Source organism: Eptesicus fuscus, chromosome 20 (genome assembly GCF_027574615.1).
Source record: "Eptesicus fuscus isolate TK198812 chromosome 20, DD_ASM_mEF_20220401, whole genome shotgun sequence".
In the NCBI taxonomy this organism is placed as follows: domain Eukaryota; kingdom Metazoa; phylum Chordata; class Mammalia; order Chiroptera; family Vespertilionidae; genus Eptesicus; species Eptesicus fuscus.
In genome coordinates, this window is record NC_072492.1 from 36,742,071 (window position 1) to 36,763,440 (window position 21,370).

Here is a 21,370-nt window from a genome sequence, read left to right on the forward strand (position 1 = left end):
CTCATTTCTGAAGTGAGACTAGGAAGAGAAGATGAATAATTCCCTGGAGTATCTAGCCTACCCTGTAATCGTCTCTAATCACAGGCAGAGCACAGGCTTCAGGAAGAAACTGGACTTTGGCCATTACATATCTCACAAGAATAGGATACAAATAGGTATGTGGGCAGTTTGGGTTGGACACTGCCGTTAGGGGTTCAGGAAGGGTCCGCCTTAGAGGTACTGACAAGCAAACCAGACCAGCACATGGCTTTGAGATGATGTGGCTTTATCTGCTGAGTTGGGTCAAAAGGACATTAGCATCAGTGACAAAATGTATCTCTCTCCCACCAGGGTTCATTGGATAGAAATGCTCATTTAAATTCTTTTTTTAAAATATATTTTTATTGATTTTTTTAGAGAGAGAGGAAGGGAGAGGGAGAGAGAGAAACATCATCGATTGGCTGCCTCCTGCACACCCCCCACTGGGGATTGAGCTCGCAAGCTGGGCATGAGCTCTAACCAGGAATCAAACGGGTGGCCTCTTGGTGCATGGGACGACACCCAATCCACTGAGCCACACTGGCCAGGCTCATTTAAATACTTTAAAGCCAAAGTAAGAGAGAAAGAGGATAGGGCTTCAGCCCTCGATAGGCAAGCTGGTCCTATTGGGGAAGCGTGGGCGAGAAGCTCTTCCATGGAATTCAAAGGACAGGTATCTCTGTAAAGTCTACTTATTCCAGCCCTTACCATCCCGACCTGCTCAGATCTCTTCAAAGAGGTCAGTTTGGGAGATTAACCTAAAATTCCTGAACTGGATGAAGGTCAGAATTCAAAATGGTAACGTTTGTGAATCCGGGTCATGGTCTAGAATGTGAGGTTTTCTGAGGCTGCTGCGAGGTCCCTATGCTATAAAATTGCTCTCTTTTATCCTCCAGTGAAACCTGCTGTTGATACCAAACCTCCGGTGGTACACACAAACCACATTTTAAAACTGGGCAAACTACAGGTATGTGTTCCAGCCACCTGCACATGTTCCTTACTGAGTTTTGTCTCTGTCCTAAAGAGGTCCCGTTTCCCAGGAGCTTCTAAGTAACCCACCCAACCAAAAGATTCGTGAATGCTCCTCCTCCCCGTACACATCGCCCCTAGTCTCTCCAGCTCTGCTCCCAGTCTCCACTGTGGTCCTCGGTGTGCCCTTTCCCACAATCCCAGAGGAGCGCACTGCCAAACCACGTGTGCTGCAGCAGCATGTAGCGATGATAGCATCATGGAGGGCTGGGCTTTCTCACCAGGGTGAACAAAAGAGAATCAATAAAATCGAGTATGAAAACAAGCAACTGTGTCAGAAAATCGCAAACGCCCATCGCGGCCCTGCCAAGGTGGATTGCTGGAACGAGTACTTCTCCAAGAGGTAGTGTTTCTTCTCTTCCTGCCGTCGTCCAGTTTTAGAGCAAGTTCCTCCCGAGCGAGCGGGAGGAATGCTGAGGGGAAGTTATCTTGAGGAATAACCAAGGAGATGATGTCCAGGAGAACGAGAACTACCAAACATGGGGAGCTTTCCCGGCAGTAAAGAGCGTTTGTATCAGCTCGGAGACTGATTTCAGAGTCTCGTTCAGAGTTTGTCGCAGGAAAGCGCTACATGCTTCTGCGAAGTGGTGACCGTCGCTGGGACGATGACACAGCCTTCTTAAGAATCAGTGCCACAAATATTCCCCGAGCTACTGTGTGCTCAGCACTGGGACACAGGGATCAGAAAAGATATATATTTCCTAATCTCAAAGACCTCGGGTCTGATAGGGGATACAGTCATGTAAATAATAATGCAATGTGGTCAGGGCTACAAAAGTGCATGTAAGAGAAAGGAGAGAGAGAGAAGGAGAGAGAGAGAAGAGAGAGAGAGAGAGAGAGAGAGAGAGAGAGAGAGAGAGAGAGAGAGAGAGAATGTGTGTGTGTGTGCGCGTGCCCGCGCTTTTCCTGGGTCCTTGTATATCTGAAATTGACTTGAAAGCTGAGGGAAGTGAGATGAAACAAAACTTGTCACCGGCCATTTGAGATTTGTCTGTAGGCAAGACCTTCCCTCATCACAGAAATCAGACATTCTCAATCCGTGTTTCACACGATTCCCTAAGGGCGTTTACAAAACGCCACTTTTTACAAGCTGTACCGGAGACCAATCGACTGGAATCTTCTAGGGAGCAGCGGGCTGAGGACCACTGATCTAAGCCGGCCCGGGCTATGCCATTTCCCAGGGTGCAGTCTGGTTCCGGAGGCACGAGGGGCCTCAGGGCTCAGCGGGGACAGCTGCTCCCCGAGCTCAGGCAGTTATGACATCGTGACTGTGGGAGCCCCTTTCACGTTCCTCGGGGTTCAGGGTTCCGGTTCAGAGCTCAGGTTCTGGAGAAGGCTGCACACAAATTAAAAAGAGACTAGAAAAATATTAATTTGGCAATATGGGGGGCCAGGCGGGAGCCCACCTCTAGTGGGAGGACTACTACTAGGCTCTGACCTTGCTTTCCTTTTTTTTTTTTTTTGAGACTACGGGATATACCCAATACCCTTAAGCAGGTTTGGGATACACCCATAGCCCTTAGGCAGGTCATAAGTGGATTATCATATCAGTAAGGATTTACATGATTACAAGATGGGGAAGTTGCCTCAGTTACCATTGTCTCAATTAGATAGGGAGTGGCTGGCTCTGACCTTTCAGAGCTTCAAGGTTGACCAACCTTTTATATCTATTAGTGAGACAATGGTGGGTTTCCGGCAGTGACTTCACTGCCCCCATTCCATCCAGGAGGAGAATTTTATTTTTCACCAAGGTTCTGTGTTTTTTTGTGTTTTGTTTTGTTGTGTTTTGTTGTTGTTGTTGTTGTTGTTTTCAGCTTAAACAGAGAAACAAGGAACCGGGACCTAGTGAGAATCACCATGGAAAACCAAGGCATTCTGAAGAGGCTCGATGATCGCAAACCAAACTATGACCGCAGGTTGTCGGAGATGGACTGGCAGGCACGTGGGGACTCTGGGATGTTCCTGCGGGTGCAGAGTCTGTCTGTGCTCAGAGCAGAGCCAGTCTCAGAGCAGAGTCAGTCTCAGGAGGGCCCATAAACCACTGAGGGCAAGATCATGAGAAATGGTTGGTAAAAGGAAATAATCGGTCAAAGAAAAGCCACCCAAAGCAAACCATCTGGGAGCCAAGGAGAGCTCCTTGGTAGCAAAGCCAGCACGCATGTTTCAGAAAGATATCTGGTAGCATCTTCCTTCATCCCTCCATTCATTCAGAAAGGCTGAATGCCCAAGCAAAGAGGATGGAGAGTATACAATCCAACACGTGGTTAACATGCTTCATTTAGGAGTAACCCTTCAAGGAGTCGGGGGGGGGGGGGGGGGGGGGCGGGTTGTTGGTATTGGCAGTATTTTTCAAACCCCCACTCCCTGACTTTAATCTGTAAGCTTTTTCTAGCCAGCCTTAGAATTTAGAACTTCAACTTTCGCACCAGCGCCCGGGCTTTGACACAAACCGTTCTGATTTTTTTTTTTTCCTTCAAGAATTCAAGACGTTATATCAGAAATACAACAAAGTATCTTCTCTCCCAAGATGAATAGGTATGTCTTACCCGGCTGCTCTTTACTATTGAACATGGTGATCACATTTGATACCAAAGCCTTGAAAACTGCAGAGTGAGGGGCCCAGTTAAAGGGTGAATTTACTCTTCTATAGTATCTATTGGTTACCCATTCGGAGCCCTTAGAGCCGTCTCTGCTTTCTCTTCCTTTAAGTAGGAAATGACTGTCTTTTGTCATCAGCTTTGAGGCTTTACATATCTAAGGGGAAGTGATTTGTTCCAGGAAGATATAAACAGGAGGTCTCGTGGCTTTAATGTTGTGCCAAAGTTACATAACAGGTCTCTGTCACTATTCAAAAGTATTGTTGTGTTGGCATTTTGTATGATTGAACATTGTTAGTAACGACTAAGTTTGCCCCCCGCACCCCCTCCCTCAGGGAGAGAGATAAATGGACACTCGGGCTTTCCAGAGAATAATTCTGTATAACTGATGCGTCTCTACTTCTCTCCCTCGCTTCTCCCTGAATACAAGGTTACTCACCACAGAACAGAGACAAGAGAAGGCCCTAGGATTTCTTAGCCGCTTAGAGTCTCCAGACACGCCTACATGGCTGAATGCTCAATCTTAGGGATGCTACAATAAAGCTTGAAACACAAAATGAGTAAGTTACATTTAAGGTACCCAATGGCTTTAAGTCCCCCATCCCAAAATGGAGACAGAATGGGGCAGGCAGAAGAAAAGAGGCAACAAGCATTTTTATTTGGGGCTACGAAAAGAAGTTTTAATGAGAGAGAAGGAGAGAGAACTTTTTAAGACATAAACCATCATCACCATTCTGGGGGAAGAAAAGGTGGGGTGAGATGATCCAGCCACAAGTTCAGCTCTATCAAAACGGAAAACAGAAGCACACGAGGAAATTAGGGTTCAGACAACACAGAGAACGTATGCCATTAGTTCCTCTGTGGATATGCAGAATTGGGAAAGAATGCTTCGTTGACTTTCCATGTACCGTGTTCATTTATAAGAAGCAGCAACAGTGAAAATATCAAAAATATATTAAACCATATGGCAAGACAACATCGAGTGGCTTCAATGACTGGTCATGTTGGTTCTGAGCCTGGCTTATTTTGAAAGACAGTACATCTTCAATATTCTTACCACAAATAAACTTTTTTATTTTAAAATAATTAGATTCACAGGAAGTTGCAGATAAATTACAGGGTAGGAGTGGAGAGGGTTGGGGGGACTCCTCCTGCACCCTTCACTCAACTTCCTCCAATGTTAGCATCTTGTGTTAACTATAGTACAACACCAAACCAGGAAATTGGCATTGGTACAATCCATACAGCATATACACATTTCACCAGTTATACATGCACTCATTTTATGTGTGTATAACTCTATGCAATTTTATCATGTGTGTGCCTTTGTGTAACTACAATCACTCAAGATAGTTAACTGTACCATTATCAAAAGAGCCACCCTCTTCCTCCCATTCTTAACTCCTGGCAATCACTAATCTGTTTTCCATCTCTATCATTATGTTATTTCATGACTGTTACATCAGTGGGATCATGCAGTGTGTATCCATTCTTTTGAGATTGGCTTTTTCCACTCAATATACACTGAGTGGCCAGATTATTATGATCTCTGAATGCATAATAATCTGGCCACTCAGTGTGTGTGTGTGTGTGTGTGTGTGTGTGTGTGTATTAGAGGCCCGGTGCATGAATTTGTGCGTGGGTGGGGTCCGGCCAGCCTGGCCAGGGGAAGGGGACATGGGCGGTTGGCCGGCCTGCCTGCTGGTCAAACTCCTGGTCGAGGGGACAATTTGCATATTAGCCTTTTATTATATAGGATATACACTAAGTAGCCAGCTTATGCGTTCAGAGATCATAATAATCTGGTCACTCAGTGTAATTTCCTTGAGGTTCATCCAAGTTGTGTATACCATTAGTTCATTCCTTTTTATTGACTAATATTCCATGATATGGATGTACCTTAACCATTTACCCACTGAAAGACATTGGGTAGTATTTAGTTTTTTTACTATTATGAATAAAATTACTATGAACATTTGTACACAATGTTTCTGCATGAAAATAAGTTTGATATCTCTGGGATAAATATCCAAGAGTGCAATTGCTGGGTTGCATGTAAAATCCATTTAAAAAGGAACTACAGCCGAAACCGGTTTGGCTCAGTGGATAGAGCGTCGGCCTGCGGACTGAAAGGTCCCAGGTTCGATTCCGGTCAAGGGCATGTACCTTGGTTGCGGGCACATCCCCAGTAGGGGTTGTGCAAGAGGCAGCTGATCGATGTTTCTCTATCATCGATGTTTCTAACTCTCTATCCCTCTCTCTTCCTCTCTGTAAAAAAATCAATAAAATATATTTTTAAAAAAAGAAAAAAAGAAACTACAGCTCTGGCCGGTGTTGCTAAGTGGTTAGAATGTTGTCCTGTGCACTGAAGAGTTGCAGGTGCGATTCCCAGTCAAGGACATGTACCTGGGTTGTAGGTTCACACCCCACCACCTGGTCAGGGCACAGGCGTGCAGGAGGCAACCAGTTGATGTGTCTCACATCAAAGTTTCTCTCTCTCTCTCTCCCCTCCCTTCCACTCTCTCTGAAAAAAAGCAATGGAAAAAATATCCTCAGGTGAGGGTTAAAAAATAACAAAATAAGTAAATAAAAAAGAACTACAAAACAATTTCCAGAGTAGCATACCATTTTATATTTCCACCAGCAATGGATGAGTGATCCAGTTTTTCCACATCCTCACCAGCATTTGATATTATCACCATTTTTATTTTAGTCATTCTAATGTCTGTAGTGACATCTCATGTGGTTTTAACTTGCATAACTCTAATTAATGAAGTTAAACATCTTTCATGTGCTTATTTGCCATCTGTCTAGCCTCTTTGGTGAAATGTCTGTGCATATCTTTTGCCAATTTTCTAATTGGATTGTTCTTTTTTGAAATAGTGAATTTTGAAAGTTCTTTCTATATTCTAGCTGCAAGCCCTTATTTGGATATGTGATTCGCAAAATATCTTCTCCCCCATCTGTAATTTGTCTTTTTGTCTTCTTCACATTGTCTCTCACAGAGCCAAGTATTTTAATTTTGATGACGTCCAATTTATCAAGGGTGAAAGTAGTCTGTATCTTGACCGTATCACTGTCAATATCCTGTTTGTGTTATAGTTTTTGCATGTGGGAAACTGGGTAAGGGGTACCCGGGATCTATCTGTATTGCTTATCACATACATGTAAGTCTACAGTTATCTCAACATGAAGTTTAAAGAAAACATACACCCAAATATAAATTCCTTATGGAGCTGGTTCCAGTTCACGTCCGTTGGAGGACCCACCACCATTCCTCTAGACATCCAGGTGAGAAGCCTGGTGGTCATCCTTCACGTCACTCCCTCTTTCATCCCTTCCCCTCCCTACATATTTTCAAGCTACCAGTCCTACTTCTCCGTCTCTGTGTGGGTTACTGCTCACATTCAGGAGCTTGTGATTTACAACTGCATCAGTGATGCAAAAATATGTCCCTAGCACTTTCTAATGTGACACCTTCTGTCACTTGCCATTCCTTCCAGAATGAGCCATACTTTTAAACATGGCATGCAAAGTATGTTAATATGCCCCCCCACTGTGGCCCTGTCCCTTCTGTCTCTTAAAGCCTCCATCAATTAAAATTCTTAGTTTCAAGCAACAGAAACTGACTTTGTCTGATTTAGGTAGTGAAATAATTTATTAAAAGAAGATGAATTAACATAAAAAACTGCAGCCAAGCTTCAAGCTGCACATCAAGGAACAACGCCCAACATGTTGCTGTAGAACTGGTCTGTGGGTGCTACAGCCCTGCTCCACTAAACCAGATCTTGCTGACCTGCAACTGCTGTGTTTCTCCATTGTCTCTGCCATTTTGTGTCACTAGCTCCCAATTCTAAGTCAGTAAAGGTGTATCTGATTGGTGTAACTCAGATCATATGTCCATTCCTTAGCTGCAAGGGAGCCTGAGAAAATGAGTAACTGACCTTTCCCACATCTGGACACAGGTTCTGCTTCTCACCAGAATTCATAAGATAGGAAATTTCCCCAAATTAGAATGAGGCTCAAAGGGCAGGACAAAGTAGAGTAAGAAATGGATCCGTATTAACTCTACCAGATAGAAAATGCCCATCGGTTCCAAACTGTATGGTTCAAGAATGGGCTTTGTACATACGCTGGGTTTTAGTTAATAAATTGACAAGTGCTATCATTTTTTGGATTCATGATCCTGTGTTTGGAGGCATAAATGATGTGATAAGTGGGTGTAAAATTTTGATGGGCCACATGTCTTAAAACATGTGTAATTATTTGAAACTACAATGGTACATACAAACATGATCAACTAATGTTTAACATAGCTGAGCCCTGCCTGTGACGGACAAATGGTTGTACCTTTCTAAACCCACCTCCTGCAGGAAGTGGAGTGGGTGGCAGAGGAGGTTACAAATCACTAGATCATGGATGGCAAACAGGGTTGACTCATTGGCTAATTCTGCTCAATTGATACTGGATATTGTGTCCTGAAAGAGAGGAAAGCAGTGCCTAGATTCAGCAGGAGAGTGCTGTGATCAATTAGTAATGTCTGCCATGAGTGCAAGAATGGGCGATTGCAGCACATATGCCCCACCCATTTAACATCCCTGACCTAGAATAATCCTCTAGAGCTCACAAGTTCTCTGGCTGTAGACACAGGCAGAGAATTTATCTGAGTTTGAAAGCCCAAGGTGGGGGGGAAAGGGTACATCTCAAGGAGTATGTAATAAAGAGATTTATTGGTGTGGAGGCCCAGACTGATGGACTTTGGTGAAGTGTTTGCCCAGGAGCTCAGAATGTATAAATTAATAGCTCGAATGGGAGTTGGAATTGCATTCATACACATTCCACCAATATATATTTGTAAACAGATGCATTTTTTTTTTTTCCAACAACACTCTTTTGCTTTTCACAAACGGGAGAAACACTTTATAAATGGACCTCTGCCTCCAGGGCCCTATTCTTTCTATTCCCACAGACAGCAGACAGCTGTAGGCATAGCTTGTCTTAGGGGTGGAGGGAAGCTACTTTGATAGGGAAATAAAGCAGGCATCGTGTTTCAATGCTTTGCTTCATAATGTACATAAAGAGAATTATTACCATTTCCTCTGATAATAATATAAAAATATTAAGAAGAAAATGTCTGTGCAATAGTATGAAATAAAATAAAAAAAGTCACCTGCTGCTCACCGTGTTCCTCCTCTGGAGGGAAAGCCTCCAGGTGGCACTTGCTAAGAGATGGTGAGGATCTCCACCAAGAAGCCTCCCTGGGGGATTTTTCCAGAGTAATTTTGACCCGGTTTCTGCCCGAGAGCTGACTTTAGATCACGGCTCTCCTGTGAAATACACACAACTTTGCACGTGCCATTCTCCTAGTGGGGCAGCTGCTGCTCCTGTCCTGGTTCTATGTGAGACAGCTCCAGACTAACCTCACTTGATAACCATCCAATATTCGGTAAGTGCAAAGCGGTCCTCATCCCTTTGCTAGAAAGGTCTAAAGAATGGGATCCTGCCCGGCTGGCGTGGTTCAGTGGTTGAATGTCGACCTAGTAATCAGGAGGTCATGGTTCAATTCCCGGTCAGGGCACATGCAGGCTCGATCCCCAGTGTGGGGCGTGCAAGAGGCAGTCGATCAATGATTCTCTCATCATTGATGTTTCTATCTCTCGCTCCCTCTCCTTCCCTCTCTGAAATCAATAAAAATATTTTTTAAAAAAATAAATAATGTGATCCTGTTAGGTGAATCTACCAGGTTAGTGAGCTAGATAGAAAGTTGCAAATGTGTCCTTGTGTAACGAGGCAAAATGGAAATTTCTAAACCTTCTCCATGGCGCTTCGCCCTTAACCTGGCCGCCTTTTCTTCTCATGAGGAAAAGAGCTTGAAAATGTACAAGTGTAAGAGCCTCTTGATAGTATTAGAAGCTACAGCCACAGTGCACGTTACTGTAAATTCTAGCTATGAAGACATTCCTCACGTATAAGTCAGTTATTTAACAGGTAGCCTCAATTATGGAACCACAAAAAGAAGGAAAGTATAGCATAGTGATTAATGGCCATCTCCGGTATTAGGGAGACGTGGGCTCAAATACTACAGCTCTGCCCTTTATTTAAAGCTGTGTGAGCTTGAACATGTTATTTAAACTTCCTAAGCCTTATTATTCTTATTGTATAACAGAGATGCTAGAATCTTACGTTCTAGGCTTGGAGTATTTGTCCAAGTAAGGTACCTAAAGGCCTCAGCATAGCTCCCAGCACAGAATAAAGACACACGTTGGCTATTCATAAGAAATAAAATTCTCCGAGCAGCTAAGACATGTCACAAATCCTGTATGACAGTTTTGCGCAGAGACGGACCATTAGCCCCTCACTCAGAGTCTACATAATTTGATTTTCACAGTCAGGACTGATCTATCCCGACTCAGACACAGTTTCGACAAGAGGGATCATCTGGTTTCCCGTCATCTCGCACGACAGGAACCCCTATCGTCTGAAGGTAGGGACAGGCAAGAACCAGCACGGCCGTCAGTAATGAGAGGGACACGTGGTGGATCAGAACCCACCAGACAAAGCAAGGACTCCGTTGCAGGAGTCTCAGCGCATTTAGAAAGGGGACAGCAGCCGTACCTTCCTCCACAGTCCCTGAAAACACCTCTCTGTCAGCACGTACAGTAACGCACCGACAGCAAAGGGTGCCTCGGTCCTCCATGGAAGTTCATGCGCGCCCACTATTTAGGAAGGCAGACGAGCAAGTTTCCCAGGGCCAGGCGAGCACTTGCCTTCAACACGGTGAAAATCAACACTGTGACGCTTGAAGACGGGGGAACTCCAGTTGCACGGAAAAATCCCCCCGGGTAAAGCAACTCAACCTCCAACAGAACTGGATACCTGAGGTGCCACCCTATTTCTAAAGCTTTCATCCCTGCAGACCGGCACTGTAGAAGTCCGCCCCCCCCCCCATCCCCAAAACACAGTGGCTCCTTAACCCTGGTCCAAAGAATCAGGGTCCACTTGCCTGTGACACTTTAATGAAGGAAATGTGTCCGTTTGTGATATGCCCCCTTCTGACGCATGTTTTCTGCTCCGGAGGGGTAGAGTGGGAAACAACAGATAAACACCAATAAACGGAGCTTCCCACATACGCTCTTCTGGAGGAGGGAGTTCGTGGAAAATTCTGCCCCTCTCCACACTTGGGATTCCTTGATGGCAACGTGGCCGGACGAGGTGGTCTTCCAGGCCCCCTCCAAGGTGGATGTCCCAGGATGCAGTTACCTGACCCAACTAACGGGAACCCAGTGAGCGTCCTTGCCCAGGTTCTCCAAGAGAGCTCTGAGCTGGCTGCACGCGCTCTGGAGCTCCTCCCTCACCAGCACCGCGTCCACCAGGTGCCCGTAGTGCTGGTCTATGGAGGCGGCCGAGGCGGACATCTCTCGCTGCTCCTCATCCTGCAAGGAAAGGGGCGGTTGTGGAGCAACAGGGTGGTTCCCGCCTCACACGGAAACCGGCACCTTGTGTCTTGGGCAACGTCCCAAGCTCTAGTTTTGACGTGCTGAATGATGACTATGGTCCATGAATAACCAGCTGTGTACACAAAGAGCAGAGTGGAGTGGAAATATCCTATCAAACTTCCAAGAAAGTGAACGGGCAGTAGACAAAAATCATTCGTTGTTGAGTCAGTCAGTCATTCACAAAATATCTACTCAGGACCCGTTAACCGAAAGCCATGATATGAAGTGCTTTGGGGGGGGGGGGGGATGCTGATTCTGTATCTGTGTCAATATCACACTTCCTGTCCAAAGGTATTTCCAAAGAAGTGCTACTATTGTGTTGCATGGCAATTTGGTTAAATAATTACAGGAACGACCTATAAATAATAACAATACAAAAGCATTTCTGGCCCCGCCGGCGTGGCTCAGTGGTTGAGCATCAACCTATGAACCAGGGGGTTGCGGTTTGACTCCAGGTCAGGGCATATGCCCGGGGTTGTGGGCTCGATCCCAGTGTGGGACATGCAGGAGGCAGCCTATCAACGATTCCCTCTCATCACTGATGTTTCCATCTCTCTCTCCCTCTCCCTCCCACTCTGAAGTCGATATATATATATATATATTTTTATTTTTATATATATATTTTTTAAGCAATTCTGAAATCAATGGGGATGGGAGGGGAAAGAAGTCGAATAAGGAACTCTAATGCCCTCTGAAGACTCCTAAGTTCATGCTGTAGAACCCAATTTTTCTTTTCATTTCCTTATACCAGGGCCAAACACAAGACACAAAGTAGAGTTAAGAAAGTGCTGGGACAACACTGGTCAAATACCCCATTTCCTTAGGGTACCTGCCTTCTTTAATCAGATTATTTTCCTGGCACCTAACACCAAGTTATAGATAGCCAATGATCCTGTCTTACCAAACTCACACAATGTTTGCTTCAGCATTCAAAAATCCTCTAATAAATAGAATTTAAAGCAGAGAGTTGACTAACTGAGTTTGGGTGGGGAAGAACGTGGCAGATCCACTCTAAGTCAAACTGCAAAACAAAATTTGTCATTGGCATTCACCCACATCCTATCTCTTTCCAGTCCTGTGTTGCCTTCTGTCCTCTGCTTTTAGGGGCTCAATGCGTTTGAATGCTGCCATAAAGCGGGGTGAGCTGTCCTCCCCCAAAGAGACCCACCTTCCAAAAAAGTCCCTCCTCCTCTTCTCTCTGTCACCAATCAAAACCTGATTCCTACTTCGGGGAGAGCACCTGGTTTCAGAAGATGTGTTCTAAAGGGCTAGGAAACCGTTTTTACCTGCTAAGATGGCTGAGACCTAAGAGAAGGCTCAGATTATTCCTCCTCCTCCTTTCCCCCAGAGGGGGAAAAGCTAGATGAAATGTGGAGAAGCTTCTATATTGGATCTTGCAGGGCCCCTCTGGTACTCAAAAGCGCGCCACAGTCACCCAATGCCGTCCCTGGATCTTCAACCCCACCTCTCCCTCCCTCTACACACACATCCTGCAGCCCTGTCTGTCTGTCGCTGCTGGAGTTTCCCCTCCTCCAGGCCCCTCGCTGTTCACCCTGGAAGCATCTAGCTATTTGAGAAATGACAGAAGGAACATTTTTGCCATGAGTACCTCGATCTTCCTAAGAAATATTAGCATCTTGAAAGAACCCAAATCTCTAATGGAGTGAAATGTGTGATATTTGTTTTGCAGCCACAAATCCCCTGCATCCTCGTCCTGGCCTGTAAAGGTGGACCGTTCAACCACCTGCAGCTTCAGCAAGACGCACCGACCTGACAGCAAGCAGGCGGGAAAGACTCCCCTCACGCTGCCTGCTGCCCCATGTTGGATTAGCTGACTAGATCTGGACTTGGTTTCAATGAAAGTGTCGATTAAAAACGACTTGGGTTTGGCTTAGTTCAACAGATTTGTGACATTCAGGTACCCATTCTCAGGAAGGGTGCTTAAGTGAGGGACGGGAGGGTGGGTGAGGAACCCAGACAAAGCCACCCCTATCTAAATAGGGAGGCATTTCCGGCTGCCCTACCTTGGGCCTTCTGGTCACTTGACCAAGGAACTCTGACCAATAGGCAAAATGGAACGATGGCCTTTTGCAGGAGGGACAAGCACCCTTATATAATGGTAACAGGCCCTGGTAGGCCTTTAGAAAAGAAATGACCAATTTTAGCCTTTGTTGGCTTGGCTCAGTGGATAAGAGTGTAGGGTGCGGACCGAAGGGTCCTGGGTTTGCATGAGTTGTGGACTCAATCCCCAGTAGGGGGTGTGCAGGAGGCAACCAATCAATTATTCTCTCATCACTGATGTTTTATCTCTCTCTCTCTCCCCCTTCCTCTCTGAAATCAATAAAAAAATATTTTTTAAAAATTAAAAAAAAAGAGAAATGACCAATTTTAAACTTACAAGTGGGGCTGCTATGTCCTCACAAGCTGGGGACATGGGTGGCATCCTCCTTTTTTCCTGAATTGCAGGCTTTACGAATACAATATAGGGCTTGAACTCTGAGGTCCTCAGTTGTCTCAGTGCCTGAGAAGACAAGTTCAGGAGTATTACATACTTTGAAAATACTTTATTGTGAAACATAATTTTCAAATGCTCAATAATGGTGTGCGTCCCCACATGACCTCAAGGGTAAAGGTTCCAATTATATGGTCACATGACAAGGAACTCCCACTGGGCAGATCACTGCTCCTTTTCTCTCTCCACGTTGGCTGTGGACTCAACTGGAGGCCTGGAGGTCTGGAGGCCGACTTGCTGAGAAGGGAGGTTCCAAAGCCTCTGCTCCCAGAGTTGTCATCTCTCCTGGCTCTGACCCCGCAAGCTCTGATGAACCTCCTTATGCCCTTCTCTACCTGCCCAGCCCTGATGGGTGAGCCAGGAGAACTCAGTGTGTATCTATTTAGTCATCAACGTGGGCTACACTAATTCGGAATGCGTGCTATCGCCCAAACCTCCTACTGATATTTAAAAAAAAAAAAAGGTTTGCTAAGCAAATGAAGAGACTAAGAACTTGAAACACATTGTGAAGACTGTAGCCGAAACCGGTTTGGCTCAGTGGATAGAGCGGCCTGCGGACTCAAGGGTCCCGGGTTCGATTCCGGTCGGGGGCATGTACCTTGGTTGCGGGCACATCCCCAGTAGGGGGTGTGCAAGAGGCAGCTGATCGATGTTTCTCTCTCATAGATGTTTCTAACTCTCTATCCCTCTCTCTTCCTCTCTGTAAAAAATCAATAAAATATATTTTAAAAAATTGTGAAGACTGTAGAAGGTTTTCAATAGGCTAAGGTCCTATTCGTGCATGGTACCTTAAGGGCCTCTATTTGGAAACACTGGTATTAAACTGCTATACATGTACAATTTGCAGCCAAAACAATAAAAACCACTTCCCAGATAAAATCCTGAAATTGAGACTTTTCATTTTGACTGCCAATTCCCAGTAACTCCAAGGTAGGGAGGGTTTCCCTTATATATAATGTGCTTTTTGGAACTTGTTTCAAGAAAACTTCTATAAAATAAAGCCTATCGCTTATATCAAAACCAGAGTGCTATTTCTATAGAGGAATAAAAAAAATCTCCAGGTTGAGGTCAAAGCTTAGAAGTGTTTCTCAAAGACAAGGTGAAAAAGATGGGTAAGCCCCTGTCGAGTACACAGCAGGCAGGGTGTGCAAGACTGAAAGTGTTTCTGAAGCGCTTCACAGGGACATGTCTCCCCCTTTCCCCTTTCAAACTGTTCTCCTGACCTCCTCCCTCAGTGGTTCCCACGCCACTGACTTCACTCGTCCTGTTCAAGGAGGAGGCGCGAAGAGCCGAGTCCCAGCCTCCAGCTGGGCACTGACATCTAACTTCCTGTCCCATCGCAACTGGCCAGTCAGCGCCACCCTCGACTGCATGACTTACTCCATGCAGAGATTCCGATCCTGGGTCTCTGGCTGCCAAGGGGGTCCATGACTCCCTACAATTTTAATGCAGTTTTTGTGTATAGAGGTGCATATTTGGGGGTTCAAAGCTTTCATTAGCTTCTCAAAGGGAGACCCCAAGAAATTTTAACATCCAGTGCTCTAGACTAAAACTCCCTTAAACTGAGGTCAAATATGCTGTACAATGTACAATCCTCCAGTTTATAAATTCATGAATAAAACATGCCCAGCTGGCCCAGGAACTCACGTCTGGCTCTACATCCACCAAGCAAACTTTGTTTTTGGCCATCACCGCGTGAATGGCATCCAGGCTGGTCCCATAGAGGTTTTCCTTATATTCCCCATGCTCCAGGAACCTAAAACACCAAAGGGGGAAAGTCCCTTAGTTCCCGAGCTTGCCTAAAGTAGCACAAGAATGGACTTCCACCATGATTCTCTCCCACCTCCCCCATCTTTCCTGCAAACCCTCCTGGAGGTCAGGTGGAACACTGGACAGAGGCAGAGACCACACCGGCACAGAGGGCCAGCTGGCCCATCAGGCAAACGTACCTGTTGTGATGTATGCCGGCCTCAAAGGCTTGCTTAGAGACAAAGTGATACTCCACCCCCTCCTTCTCGTGGCTCTTCCGGGGTCTGGTGGTATCTTTTAAAGAAAGAACAAGGAAAGCTGGGCGAAGAGATGTCACATGACAGTGAGTGAGAACAGCAGGGAGCCTGTGCCCTTATTCAGAGGTCACTGATGCTTTGTCTATAAGCCAACGTCTTCCATCCATCCCGTGTCTCTGTGTCAGGCACAGGGCCCTTTCCAGGCGCATCACTGGTTCGCACACCTCTTGGATGTGGGCAAAAGGAGGCCTCCCGTTTTGCAGGAAAGGACACCGAGACGGTGCAGAGAGGTGAGGCACCGTGTCAATGACCCAGAGCCGGCAGGCAACAGAGCCAAGGTCCGAACACTCTGTCTCATGCCAAGTAGGTGCCCTGAGCACTCTGCCAAACTGCCTCCTTGATGCTGCGGCTTTTAAGGAATCACTGAGAAGACCCCCCCCCCGTCCTACACGTTCATTAGTCCCTCGTCCTAACTGCTTTTTGAGAGCAGAGGAGGCACACACATAGGTAACCTTACTGTATGCTTTTAATTCTTGATTCAATTATTTCCCATTTTGAGAGACAGGAGACATGCAGACAGACCCTTTATGGATGAGATGGAGCTTCTCACACAATTTCATAGCACACACAGTTTTCCATAACAGAATTGAGACGCACACTCCAGGGGGAAAACAGGTCCGCCACAGAACAAGAGCACACACGAAGCAACACACAGCTTCTCCCGAGCATTCCAAAAGGAAGGGGGGAGGGGACCCACCAGGGAGATGCTCTATCTTCTAGATGTGGGGCCTTTGGCCAGCCTGTGGCAGAGCCGCGCGGGTCACTTTTCTGACCATGTCATTCCCTTGCTCTAAAATTTTTATTCACCCACTGATTGCATCCCAAAGACCTTAGATGAGTATATGAGACCCTCCCGATCCGCCCAGCCTCCAACTCAGCTTCATCTCCCCGATATCATCCACACCAACTTCCCCAGCCCCTGACACTGCTCCGCCAGGTCACACCTCCGTCCTTTGTACATGTTGTTCCCTCTGCAGAGAGAATTCTTCCTTTCTTCTCTGCCTGGAAAACTCCTATTTATTCTTCAAAACCCGGCATAAAGGGCACTGCCTCTAGGAAGCCTTTGCTAACTCCCCAGCTCCTAAATGCCAGGGGGAAAGTCACCTCTCTCTGTGGTACCTGGAAGCAGGTGGGCCTGACCATCCGGGTACCCTTCCCCCAAGGGGTGGGGCTGAGGGTTTCAAAGGACCTATGTGTGAGCAAACTCCACATGTCCTGTTTCAGTCCATCCTCTCAGTCTGGAAGGCCGTGGCTCCCTGAAACCTACCAGGTCCATTACCAATGTATTGCCAGAATGGCCTCCCCATCCCCATCCCCATCCCCATCCCCATCCCCATCCCCATCCCCATCCCCATCCCCATTCCCATCCCCATCCCCATCCCTGCCAGAATTGTAAGACAATTCTGACAACCCACAGACTGGGCTATGGGCTTTGTAGCTGCCCTTCCTCAGAACATTCTGAAAAAGACCCATCACCACCACCACAGCACCCCCCCTTGGTGGCCACCAGGTGCCAACACTGTATCCTGCGGAGGCCACGGGATGGACAGAGTCCCACAGAAAGGAAAGGGCAGGAAGAGGCAGGCTGTCATGCAGCCTGGCTAAGAATGTGACGGGAGCCCCTGACCGGTTTGGCTCAGTGGATAGAGCATCGGCCTGCGGACTGAAGGGTCCCAGGTTCGATTCCGGCCAAGGGCATGTACCTTGGTTGCGGGCACGTCCCCAGTGAGGGGTGTGCAGGAGGCGGCTGATCGATGTTTCTCTCTCATCGTTGTTTCTGACTCTCTATCCCTCTCCCTTCCTCTCTGTAAAAAATCAATAAAATATTTTTTTTTTAAAGAAAAAAAGAATGTGACTGGAGCAGGCTGCTGGGTTTGAATCTTGGCTCCACCATTTACCAACGGTGTGATGCTGGGCAAGTTACTTAACATCTCTGAGGCTCAGTGCCTTCCTCTGTAGAATGGGATGATGATAATCCCTCATCTCAGGGGCACTAGGAAGGCTGACCAAGTTACTAGTAGTCACAGAAGAGCTCCTGGTATAGTTCCTAGCACTCCTCATTCTCCTCTTCCTCATCACATCCAGCCCGCCTATTGGATTTCAGCATCCCTGCCTGCCTCTAGACTCCGGAGCCACCGTGAGGGGCCAGATCCAGCTACAAGGGTGCCCAGGCAATACTGCTCACTGGGCTCTCTGGCTTCCCTGCCCTGCTCTTACCCAAGCAGACAGCAGGGGCCGCCGCAGTCAGAGCCATTTGGAAAAGGAGGCTGGAGGCCCCTGGTGTTAGCTTGAGGCTGCTACTTTGCCTGCAATGTGCTCTGGACTTACCTCCCATCCCAGGCAGGAACCAAGCCAATTCTGGGGATTGACATGCACACAGTTCTACTGTCCTCCTGCCTCTCCTCAGAGGGTCCTAGGGGACCACTGAGTGGGTCATTCCCATCGCGCTTGGGTCCCACGATCTGCTTAGAGCAGGCAGTGCTTGGCAGTCCCTCAGACCCCAAATGAGGATGAGGATGGATACAGGGAGTCAAGGCCCCATGAAATATTCACGTTAACCCCCCTCACACCCCCCGCTACACACACACACACACACACACACACACACATGCACACACGCCCTCTTACGTGGAACAGCAACACCAAAGTGCTGTGGGTTCTCCGCCACCACCTTCTGCTTCAGCTCGTGCAGTCGGGCTCCCAGAGACCCTGGGAAGTGAAGGGAAGGCTGACCAGAGACCCTGCTGAGCTCCCTGCCCACCCCTCCAGGGAGGAAACCAGCCCACTCCCTGGAGAGGCAGTGTCACCTACCGATCAGCACCACCAGGCGGGGCCGCTTACTGGGGTGGTGCTGGTACCTGGTCACCTCCTCATAGGTCAGCAGCTCCAGAGGCTCCGTCGCCGCAGACATCTTTCCTTCCTGCGGGCTTCCCAGTCTCTCCCTGCGGCCCAGCCGGAAGCTCCTTCGAAGACCAGCTTTGGGGGAAGGGCAGGGGACACCATGACATTTGTCCCAGGACCTCCCACTAAAGACTCTTTCCACCTGGCCTAACCTGGAGGTGGGTCTGAGTCCCACCGGCCTCTCCCAACCTCCTCCTGATACAGAAAGGGGTTGATCAAGACACACAGTAATATGATGAAAGGGGGACCACCCGGCATCCAAAAGTAGGGTCCCGGGTCCCTGTTTTACTTGGCACGTGACTGACCTTGAACAGGTCATCACCTCTCTGAACCTCAATTTCCTTATGTGTGAAATGGAAATATAAATCTACAAATGCAACGTGTGCACTGGGTCCTGGGTCAGGGGAAGATGCTCTAAAGGGTATTGTTGGGACAATTGGCAACATTTTAATATAAATGGTATCACACGTATATAAACATGCATATAATAGAACTGCATGCCTGTTAAGTTCCCAGAGTGTGGTCACTGCCCTGGGTTATATAAGAGAATGTCACTGTCCTTCGGGACCACATGCTGAGGTATTTAAGGGTGAAGGGACAAGATGTCTGTAGCAAACTCTCCCATGACTCGGGAGAAGAATGCATATATGCAGAAAAAGGAAACGATGCAGCAAACGGGGCAAACACCAACTGGTGAATCTGGGTGCAGAGTTTATGGAAGTCGTTCATACAATTCTTACAATTTGTCAGTAGGTTTGAAGTTACTTCCCAATCAAAAGCTAGAAAAGCTCTTTGCCTGTCTCTCAGGTATCTGAAAAGATTGACCAAAATGAAAGAAGCGAAGGCACTTGGGAAACTAGTAAAAGGCTCCATTACGGTACGGTGGTGGTGTAACCACTGAATAAACTACAGCTGAGATCACAGGAATAATTCACTCAGTATTAACGGAGGGGACCGTGTCAGGGCTCTGCTCTCAGCCGCTGGTGAACGCTGAGGTGGCGGACAAGGCCTGGGCAGGCCAGTCCCTCCTCTGCTGACAGAGACGGAGGGGAATGTGGGTCCCACAGGCCCTACCTGGGCGCTAGGATCACTCTGCTCTGTCTCTCTCTGCCCCAGGACCCTGTGGTGGGCGGTGCATGGCGTGGAAGAGGAAGTTGGGGGAACGCATTTGTCCCAGGATCTCTCTGCTACTTACCCACATAATGCCCTTTGAGGTACCCCTCACAGTCACAGGTCTCTGCGAATCAGACAGAGAGGGAGTCCAGTGAGCCACTCTGGGCACAGACCCAAGCCCAGAGGTGCCCCGCCCCTGGATGGCCAGGAAGAGGCCTCTGGGATCGTGTCTCAGGAGGCGCTCAGGAGAAATCCCATGTCCTGGGCCCCCCCCCCCCGCCAAAAAAAAACAAGTTCTTCTGTTTAGCTCAGTTCTCCATGCTTACTCCTCAAATAACTTGTCCAGGCCCTAGCAGGGTTCTGGGCCAGCAGACCCCATCCCAGTCCCTCTGAGTCAGGGTCCCTGTGAATAAGGAGGGAAGATTCACTAGCCCTGCCCCCCTCCTGTCTCGTGCCTCCTACCCAGCCGGTTACAATCAGCCCAGCCAGAGGCCTGGGGAGGCTGAGCCCTGTCCCCACCAGCTCTGCAGCCTCAAGGAGCAGGCTGGACCAGCTGGCAGAGTAGGGAGAGGCGGGCAAAGAGCAGGAGGGCACAGCCACCCCAGAGTCGGGGGGCTGGGGGGGAAGCGGGGAGACAAGCCCCTCCGGCCCCAGACATTCCACAGAAAAGGGGCCTAGTCCATGCACACAGGGGACAAATACCAGGCCTACCTTTGTCACAAGGCTGATCATCTGCGGTTTGCACAAAAGACAGATGGAACAGCGTTAGCGGAGGGAACAGGAGGCCCTGCGGCCGAGAGACGGCCACGGCCTCGCGTGCCTGAGGAGCCCTCCATCTGTCCCCTCTCTCTCCTCCGGCAAACCTGTGATCCGGGCTGGGGTGCATTATTAAACCAGGACTTGCTCTAATTAGTCTTCCTGTGTGTGTCTCATTAGCAGCTCAAAGAAAGCCAGCTCATCACTGGCGTAAGCAGCCTCAAGGCCAATTTATTCAGCAGCCCTTTGATTGAGGGCACGTGTAGAAGAGTGGGCGTGGGCAGCAGCCACCACGCCAGGGGAGCAGCTTAGTCTAGGCCAGTGATGGGCAACCTTTTGAGCTTGATGTGTCAAACTTCGCCAAAAAACTGAGCATAACTCGGGTAGTGTGTCACTTTGAGGAAAAAACATTATTTTCGCAAATGTTTCATCCTCAGGAGCAGCAAATGTTTCATCCTCGGCATGCGGCCACGTGTCATCAGAAATGGCTACGCGTGTCAGTGCTGACATGCGTGTCATAGGTTCGCCATCACTGGTCTAGGATGCCTGCAGTGGGCAAGCTTCCTCTCCAGGCCCTACCTGGGCGCCCTGATCACAGGCCCTCTGACGACACGGCCTCAGCCCTGGTCCCACCCCCTTGGCCTCACGAGCCTCTGTTTCCCCATCTTGGAAAAGGAGGTGCCCTGACCCCACTGCTTCTCAGGTTGTGACGATTACAAGGAAGAAGGCAGGTGGATGTGTTTTCTAACAGGGAAAGTGCTACACGGAGTAGAGTTGGCAGAAAAAACACAAAACACTGGGCTAAATTTGAATTTCAGAAAACCAAGGAATCGGCATTTGGTGTAAGTATAGCCCGTGCAATATTTGGGACAAATGTAGTTA

The 21,370-nt window shown here is 47.7% G+C and overlaps 2 protein-coding genes across 4 annotated transcripts in view; one reads left to right on the plus strand and one right to left on the minus strand.

The window, feature by feature from the left end:
- CFAP97D1 (CFAP97 domain containing 1) lies at nt 1-13,020 on the plus strand. 3 transcript variants are annotated; one of them, XR_008554732.1, is made up of 7 exons: nt 1-155; nt 915-985; nt 1,272-1,390; nt 2,862-2,985; nt 3,526-3,582; nt 4,075-4,204; nt 12,831-13,020. XR_008554732.1 is itself a non-coding variant. In XM_028157166.2 (6 exons), the coding sequence occupies exons 1-5, from the start codon at nt 32-34 to the stop codon at nt 3,580-3,582; spliced, it is 495 nt and encodes a 164-aa protein (XP_028012967.1). In that variant the 5' UTR covers nt 1-31; the 3' UTR covers nt 12,831-13,020. The 3 variants fall into 3 exon arrangements, 2 of the variants coding, with proteins under 2 accessions (XP_028012967.1, XP_028012968.1); XM_028157166.2 differs by lacking the exon at nt 4,075-4,204; XM_028157167.2 differs by lacking the exons at nt 2,862-2,985; nt 12,831-13,020 and having other exon boundaries at nt 4,075-4,620.
- MPP3 (MAGUK p55 scaffold protein 3) overlaps nt 10,781-21,370 on the minus strand; it is a 25,683-nt gene continuing 15,093 nt past the window's right edge. Inside the window, exons 11-18 of the mRNA XM_008149291.3 lie at nt 20,444-20,464; nt 19,815-19,856; nt 18,530-18,694; nt 18,347-18,427; nt 15,602-15,695; nt 15,300-15,408; nt 13,539-13,661; nt 10,781-11,077 (exon numbers count right to left, since the gene is read on the minus strand). Of these exons, the coding sequence (XP_008147513.3) occupies nt 10,901-11,077; nt 13,539-13,661; nt 15,300-15,408; nt 15,602-15,695; nt 18,347-18,427; nt 18,530-18,694; nt 19,815-19,856; nt 20,444-20,464 (812 nt within the window). The 3' untranslated portion in view covers nt 10,781-10,900. The remainder of the gene's footprint in view (nt 11,078-13,538; nt 13,662-15,299; nt 15,409-15,601; nt 15,696-18,346; nt 18,428-18,529; nt 18,695-19,814; nt 19,857-20,443; nt 20,465-21,370) is intronic.